Source organism: Quercus robur, chromosome 11 (genome assembly GCF_932294415.1).
Source record: "Quercus robur chromosome 11, dhQueRobu3.1, whole genome shotgun sequence".
Taxonomy (NCBI): domain Eukaryota; kingdom Viridiplantae; phylum Streptophyta; class Magnoliopsida; order Fagales; family Fagaceae; genus Quercus; species Quercus robur.
Genome location: NC_065544.1, coordinates 46,262,465 through 46,271,367, shown reverse-complemented (window position 1 = coordinate 46,271,367; position 8,903 = coordinate 46,262,465). Strand labels below are relative to the sequence as shown.

General features: G+C 34.9%; 1 protein-coding gene across 1 annotated transcript; it reads right to left on the bottom strand.

Moving 5' to 3' along the window:
- Nucleotides 1–398: 398 nt before the first annotated feature.
- On the bottom strand, nt 399–6,833 carry LOC126705617 (beta-galactosidase 3-like). Its single transcript, XM_050404707.1, has 19 exons — nt 6,427–6,833; nt 6,215–6,310; nt 5,961–6,073; nt 5,809–5,875; nt 5,521–5,613; nt 5,170–5,313; nt 4,720–4,808; nt 4,531–4,636; nt 4,059–4,146; nt 3,801–3,919; nt 3,295–3,459; nt 2,859–3,037; nt 2,653–2,762; nt 2,386–2,495; nt 1,966–2,076; nt 1,756–1,869; nt 1,417–1,622; nt 960–1,314; nt 399–830 (listed from the first exon to the last, which is right to left on the bottom strand). The coding sequence occupies exons 1-19, from the start codon at nt 6,592–6,594 to the stop codon at nt 681–683; spliced, it is 2,583 nt and encodes an 860-aa protein (XP_050260664.1). The 5' UTR covers nt 6,595–6,833; the 3' UTR covers nt 399–680.
- Between the last annotated feature and the right edge of the window lie 2,070 nt (nt 6,834–8,903).

Sequence of the window (8,903 nt, the reverse complement as noted above, 5' to 3'; positions counted from 1 at the left end):
CAACACCAAATCACAACACTAATTGTCTTCTTGAGTCATTGCCTCGTTGGTCCGTCATTGCTTCCTTGGTCCTTTGACCTCTTGTATAATGCTTCCACAAAAGGGTAATGAGGACCCCATTGATGTCCACTAGCAACACACAAAAGGACAAGTCATTATGCATATTATCTGTTATTTCAACCCCACATTTGAATTTGGTTCACTAATAAGGATACCTCATCAATGGTCAAGAAAAGAAGCAGTATGCTACTTTTATGAAATTTCTTTTTTATCATGATGGGAATCTGTCATATGCATCCCGAAGGGTCAATTACTGAGGTGCTTTAGGCAGAGTGATTGAGAAGCTTCTTCTTTTATGAAAAACGTGTCACATTTTGTTTGGTTTGGCTTAATGTTAATTACTTTTAACTGTGCTGTTTATTTTTCACTTCCTTGCCCTCTCTTGGTTAACTTTTACAACTGAATGGAAGCACTTACAACTTCAGAAACCATACCTAGAACTTAACTTACATTTGCAATACATATGAATGTGATATTCCATAAATGATAAATCTAGCTACTACTTTCCCACTATCTTATTCCTTTAATCAATTGCTGCTACTTCAAACTCTTCTGATGCACTTTGAAATGAATATAATTGTTCCAATGTTGGTATGATGTTAGAATTCCTTTTCTTCTTCTCAAAACCTTGAATTGGTTCTGGCTATTGTTGTATTTGTAGGGGCACAAACAGCTTCCACTGATAATTTTTTTGTTACATTTGGACATGGGTCTGCACCAAAGCTACTGTTTGATATGGTCACCAAGCATTCCTGCTGACCTATGCATTCCTGAAAATAAGGACCAAATATGTAAATTTGGGATTGAACATAAGTCTTTACAGGGTTTTAAATGGTTAAAATTAACATTTTAACATTTGGTAAATGTGTACTGAAGAAATTAAAGAGCAGTATGAGAACCTTCTCTAGGACAGCATGAGAGCTTGGGGCATGACAGGTTCCATGCTGGAAACTCCCACAAGTCCCAGATGGAGTTCCAAAACTTGCAAAATTAATTGCAGAAATGGACTGTCCGGGTGCACAATGTAGGCTAGTCTCAGGCATGTCTAGCGCTTCTGATTTTCCATCACTCTCAACATGCCAATTCTCAATGCTTGGATGATACTCAGAGACCTCAGCACAGGCAATTGAGGTCTCTGAGTTACTTGTAACTGATCTTTTCACAATTCCAATTCTAGATACATCCCCACCAATTTCCTCAAAAACTACCAATAAGTTTTTAGTTTGCTTCAACCATGAACGAGGAATATGGTACCTAAAAACATACAGAATCAGATGGAACTGAGCTAGCAATGTACAATCATTTAATCTTAAGTTTTATGTCATTCATGGATGAGAAAATTGAGAAAGTCTGTACCATTGTTGAGTTGGATGGCCACAACCAAATTGGCACTTTATTATAGGCCGGAATGTACCAGAATAACTGCATCCATTGCAGTTGCCATTAGCATAGACGTTCCAAAATCTTCCTATGCTCTTCCCATTGATCCACACTTGACCCTTCCCCATGCCAGTCATGTCCAAAGCCAAGGGCTCATCTCCTTCTGGTGCATCAAAACTGGTCTGCAGGTTCAAAGTGACATGTTAATTTATACTTATAGATTTTGAATATATTTTGAGAGCACCCTCAACCCCATCAAACAGTGTAAAGAAGAAAATAAAACAATTGTGCCAAGAGTTCTTTCATGTTCCCAACCTTATACCACGTCAATGGCTGTTGTTTATGTGCCATTAAGGACCCTTGCATCCAACCAACTGATGAGAAAGAGTTTGGAGAACCTAATTTCATGGATTCTCCTCGAAGCCCAACCTGTATAAAAGGAAAATTATTAGATAGTCCTATAAGGCAGAAACTCATGAAATAATTGATAAGTCATCAAAATATGCTGTTGTGAGATTCTTAGACCTTGTATGACCATTTCTGCCGGGACAAATCCCTTTCTCCATGGTCTAGCCCATGTATGACAACTGGTCCTATGATTCCTGTGCTCCTCGTCTCGAAGTGTGGACCATTGTTCTTCAACAACAACAATCAAAAAAGAGATCAATTGAATTGACAAGGAAAACGGTTAACCGCAGAATGGGATTTCATTGTTGCCATAGAACCTAAATAAGTCAAATTACATAGCATTAGAATTTTAAAAAAAATTGCTGAAATTACAATCCTGAAGTTTTTCAATCAAAATGTTTGCTTTCCAACTTATGATAAGCTGCTAGGACAAATTAGGCCAAGTAGTATGGCACCATCTTAAGCTTGATGCCATCTTTCCAGAGTTTCAGATACTGATAATCAGAGTCGAATAAAAGTGGGGATTGGAATACTAACAGGCAATCCAACAGCTATACTAAGCAGTGAAATTATGTTTGCTCCAGCTTTCAAGTCAACATTTCCTGTATAAGTAAATCTCAATTTCTTCCGAGTCCCAAAGGCCGATCCTATCATTAGATCACGTAAAAATATTTAGTAACTGTTAATATATAATAAAAGTTGAACCCTCTCTCTCTCTCTCTTCCTTTTTTTTTTAATCCATTGAATAACATGGTCCAGTCCAGTTATATAGACTTTCTGAAAACAAGAAGTTCAATGATTCACCTGAACGACGCCCATTGATGAACAGATGCATAGCATGACCAGCTGACTGCACAGTGATAGTTGGATGCTGGCCTTGATGAAGAAATGATTCTGATGGACTAATATTAACACTGGAGACATACATTATTTGCTGGTAAAATATTCATCACATGAAAATATCAACATTATTAAGATGAAAAAGAAATATCAGGAAGATTCAATTTCACCTCGTTGTGTACCAGAGATAGTCACTAGCATCTCTGGTGAGGTTCAACTGGTCCAAGAGACCAAAGACGGTGATTGTTGAATCATCATTAGCTGAGGATATGTCTTCATTAAATGTATCCCAAGAAAGAAACCTAACATTAGTAGGTAACATTTTCACTTGGGATGTCTGAACTCTAACCTGCAATCCCAGCATGAATGATAAACAAAATAGGATTGAACTTAGAAGACTGATGAATATATTTCTCCCTATATTAAACTCAAACAGGCAGCCACTTGTTTGCGTTGAAAAATTGTATTAGCAAAAGCAGTGTGCATCAAGATTGTTGGATAAGTCGTGTTTCATCATGATGGTAATGATAACATATTTTCAATCTAAGTGCTTGACACAAACGAGATGAATAATGATTTAATCATTCCAATAGCCAATCCACTTACTTTGGCAGTATTGAAGACTTCATTTTTGCAATCAGGAAGGACGCTTATGGACCAAGGTGGCAAGTTGTAGTGCTTGTTATTGAAAGTAACCTTTGCAGCAGACTTTGGATTGTAATTTGAGAGAAAAGCTGCACAATTTCCTGACTTGGTAGAGAATACATGTGCCTGAATAATGTTAATACTGAGTCAATCTGAATTATAGACAGGGGGAAACATCAATATGGCAACCATCTTATAACCAGAAGCAGGAAAAGAATGTTAATATGAAGTGAGAAATACTTTAAGTATATCTCTGGATGGTCACTAAAATGGGGTTTTGCTACCTATTTCCAATGATTTATCAAGGAGCGCATAAAAGGTGTGCTATAGCAGGGCTTTGACAATAAAATATGAAGCTGAATTTTGGTTTTTTCAGCAAGATTATACTAAAATTATCATAGAAAGTTCAGAAGGAAGTCATTCTTGAAATGCTTTATACACGCCCTTAGTATAGAGAACAAACCAACCTTTTCATAACTTCCCAAGGATGTGATGGTGGGATCAGCAGTAAGCAAAGCTCGCTCACATAATTTAATAGCCTTATGGAGTTCCTTCAGATGGCTATACTTAGGCTGCCTGATCAAGCCTATCACATTAGCAAGGTTATTGTTAAACCATGTATGACTTACAAGTCTGACAAACTGACTAATTAATTATCTGATCATGTCTAAACAATTAATAGAATGGAATTCTTCAGTGTGAAGATATGGGCTCAAATCTCTCACCATATTCATCAATTGGAGCATCATAATCATAGCTGGTAGTAATGAAAGGGCCACCAGCAGTTCTTCCAAAGTTTGTTCCTCCATGGTACTGTGAAAAAGAATAAGATTGCAGGTTGGAATGAATCAGGTCATAGCAAACAAAGTTTTGAAAGATTCCCTGGACAAGATAATGATTAATGTGCTAGTAGATGAGGCACATGTAAAACAAGCACACTAAAAGTTAATACAATTGCCTTTGTGGCCATAGCTATGCAAGTTGACATATCATCTTTAGTGCTTTCTGGGAAATTAAAAGAGCATTAAAGAAGCTGTTTCCCATCATCTTTGACATTCAAAGTATTCGGGACCCCAAATATGAATCATATTCCATTTGTAATACAAAATCAGCCAGACTAATATTGAACCAGTTTTAAGTACTACTCTCGACAGGTGCTAAATGCAGACAGCAGACTAGAGGTTAATAATGACTGACCATGTAATAATTGACAAAGGAGCCTCCCTTCTGAATGAACCTAGCAACTGCAAATGCCAAATCTTGAACCGGTCGCTGGTGAATTGGGCCACCAAATTCTGTAAACCTTACAAAAGAGACATAAGGCAAGTAGATTAATTAAGTATCTTAGAGCATTGCTTTGAAAGTGGTGGTGGATGCAAAACTTACCAGCCACTCCAGGCCTCAGTCCATAATGTCGGTTTGTAAGGTTTGTTTGGAGAGAAGTAGTCGCAATAAAAACCATTGCACGTGTTTATCTGTCAGCAAGATTTAGAGAGAGATGGATTTTGAACTGTCATTACTAAAGCAAAAAGAGAGTCACTGTAAATTTTTTTTCTAACAAATAGATTTTCATCAGTTTCTTCCAGCATGTCATGTATTTTCATTATATTTCACAAATTGAATATACAGGTAAGTAAATGCTTCATTGCAAGTGCCCAAACTAATGAGAATGTACCAATAATCAATCAATTAATGGGATGCTTAAAATCCTTATAGTAAAATGTTAACATTGACAAAATGCAAGAAAACAAAAAAGACCAAGTATTATGACTTTTAGTTAATGAGTAGATATGTGGTTGAAACTAAGATACATTTAAGAAGTATAATTTTCATTACCACTGGGTCCGGGACATCATCTTCCTTGCACATAACCCATGGGACCCCGGTACCCATTCCAACAGCCATCTTTGCAGCCCAAGTCATATAAGCATGACCAGCAGTTCCAATTACCTTGCTTACAGGCTGAAATTCATTCTCAATCTGCAAATAAAGGTTAAGTAAAAATATATATAAATACATCAATTGGCCGAAAATAATGAAGTTCCGCATAAGTAGTGATGTAGTTCATGACTTCCTACCAGAACTAATATTTATTTTTCTTTATTTTTCCATGTAAAACATGTTAAAATTTTCTGACATGTTAGGGATACCACAAATACTTGTGTGTGGAAAACCCAGAAACAATACCTGAGAGAGGATGATGGGGCCACCTTGAGACTCAAATAGCTTTTCATCCTTCATCATTTGAACAATTTTCTGGGTAAACTTTTGCATTGCCAACTGCAATTCCAAGATATGTAAGATACTTAACAAAGCTTAGATACTTAAAAAAGTTATAAAAGCTCATTTTTTTAGTGAACAAAATATGCTTTCACATGTTCAATTTCCATCAATAATCCTTTAGTTTTTATTGTATTTACATTTACACAAACAGGAAATGTACACACACAGAGAGAGAGAGAGAGAGAGAGAGACCTTGAAAGGCTTATTATCTGTTCTAAAGCTAATGCCTGGAACATACTTCAACCAAACAGGAAACCCCCTAAGACCAAAAATAAAAAAGTGAGTAAAGAACTGAATTTGAGAGCACAAACCCATCATCAAGAAAAAAGGAAATTTTTCATTACCCAAAATTCCACTCTGCACAAACATAAGGCCCAATGCGAAGATGCATGTATAGCCCAGCTTTCTGGACCATCTTGATAAATCGAACCAAATCATATCTGCCCTTGAAATTATACTAAACCCCACAAATCATTAAAAAAAAATTATAAAAAAAAAAAAAAATCATAAGCTAATATAGAACAGAAAGTGTAACAAAAATAATAGCAAGTAAAGAAAAACACACAACAAGGAAAGAAAATGAGTAAAATCAAAGTACATTTCCAGGAGAAGGTTCATGAAGATTCCAAAACACATAGGTATCTATAGCATCTAAACCACCATCTTTGGCTTTCTGTATTAGACTTTCCCACATCTGCATTGTATTTGTATCAACATTGTTCATTAAAAGAAGTGCCAGCAAAATTTCACATACCAACTACACTTTATGAGAGAAAGGAATTGGGAAAGTAAAGCAAATTAATATACTACCTGAGGGGTACTTCTAGGGTAGTGTATAGACCCAGAAAAGAGAATTCTCCTCTGCCCATTAATGATAAGTGCCTTCCTATCATAAGTGACACTGCACTGTGTCAGCTGAAGACTCAGAAACAAAACCATAGAGAGTAAAAACCAGTTGGAAGCTGTGTTAGCTTCCATTTTTTCTCTCCAGAGACACACAAACACACAGAGAGAGACTGAGAAATAAGCAATGTGAAATGTGGGAAAATATTATGCTTCTTTCTTTTTTATGTGGTCACCACCACCCTGCAACACAGAACAGGAGTCAATTTTTCTGAACCATTTTTGTTGTATTATGAATACAGTTTCAATCAACACAATAAAGGTGGCATCCACAATGTGAGAGAGAGAGAGAGAGAGAGAAATTAGTAAACAATATGAAGTGTGGACTCTTTGTCTTGGACTACATCATTACTATATATACACATGCACAGTGACATTAGGCTCAAAAATAGTAACATTCACAGGTGTATTTTTATGATGCATAAAAAATAAAAAAGGGAAACTATAGTCACTGTATATGTGAAACTATTCGGTGTGACAATTAATGCAGATGAAGGTAAAGTGTGTGACGCAGCTGCATTGTGGTGCTGTTTTATGGTTGAACTTTTACTTTCTAAGTGAATTATGATTTTTGTCTCTATAGTGTGATTATAGTTAAACATGGGTGTTTCCCAATTAGAACGGGGTATAGATGCATGAGTGGAACCCTCAAAAGAAGAGATAATAAAGAAGTTGTCTAACAATAGCGTATAAGCAATACATTCTATTCTAATTCTGCAGTGCCTTTGGCGGTGCAACAATCTTCTTTTCTTTTCTTTTCTTTTTTTTTTCTTTTTTGGTAGCTTGAAGCAAAAAATATTTTGATATATTATAAATTTTAATTTGGGAACTTTTATGCTTGTATTATATTATATATCCAGGTGATGATATTCATGATTTATAGAAGCAATTAATATGGACAGAAGATTCTAAAAATTGAAAAAATTAATATGGACAGAAGCTCAAGATAAGCAAACCTTTTTTTTTTTTGAGGAAGAAGACAAGCAAACCTTGTAAACATTTTTTTCTTTATCTTTTTTTAATGTGAATTTAAGAGCTTATTATGGAACTAACTTGTTCATTGATGTGAAAAAAATCAGGAGATCCCAACTTTAAACGTCCTATTATGATGTTATGCATGATATTCATAACAACTATATGATTGAAAATATATTTCCAATCTCTCATGGCTCTTTGATCAACAAAAGTGACTCAATTCAGTTTGAGGCCTAAGGTAATAAATTTAAGTAAGATATTTTTAAGGTAATGCATGGTTAAGCAAAGCTGAAATCTAAATTTTCAAATTTGATTTTAGTATATAGCGGTAGTATGATACCCAAAATTGTATGGATTTGATTAGATTAGATGGTATTATTAAAGGTTGTGCGGGCATATGTTGAGTTTCATATTGGATATTTACTAGATAATATAAATGATTATAAGAAATCTCAATTATCACTTGATTACTTTTTTTAGGGTATAATCACAAATGTGGCTAATGCTTTTCTCGCACTATAACATATGATATCAAAGCAAATCTAATACAATCTAATATGCCATGTGGCTTAAGGGCACTTGCAAAAAATAAGGCTTAAAGCTATTAGAGAAATTGATTATTAATGATGATTGGCACACTTGCATCACAACTTTTTAAATTGTGAAATAGTTTAGGATTTCAATTGGGTTAGGTTTTTATCGGTCCAATATTTTAAGGCATTCTTAGAGGTGTAGGAAAAAAGTACAGTCCACTTATATTTTTTTTTTCTTTTTCTTTTTCTTGAAAGCAATCATTATATTGAAATTAAATTTTGGGAACCTTTGCCCTTTTGCTTAGGCCTAGAGCCACCCCTAATCAACACCTATGGATACAATATGCTATATCAGTAAGGGGAGGTTTAAGTTGTACCTCAAGTATACGAAAAATCATTGCACAAACCTGGTATACTAACTCACATTAGTGAGCCTCATGCTTGGTCCTAATGTGGACTCATCTTTACGTAGGAGAAAGGTGTAATAGATCTTTTTCTTTCTTTCTTTTTTGAGAAAAGTCTAATAGATCAAACGCATTGAATAATTTCACGAAGTAAACCATAGCGGGGGAACTAATGGCTCAAGCTACAAGTAGCTTCTTTTCAAAATAAATAAATAAAAACTTAAATGCCATTTTTTAGTTTGACCATTTAAATTCGGTTACGAGAAAAAAATTATTGATTTTGCTTTATATCAAATCCTTTATTTAATGCCAGGTATGGTGAAAAGGTTAAAAAGTTAGATATTTGATCATGTTATTTTGTTATTTAATTGGGAAAACCACAATCACTTTTTTTTTTTTCGGTCGAAGGAAAACAACAATTTACTTACCCTAATGTGTTTGTCTAGAATTTCTCAAACCTTATTTTATTTAT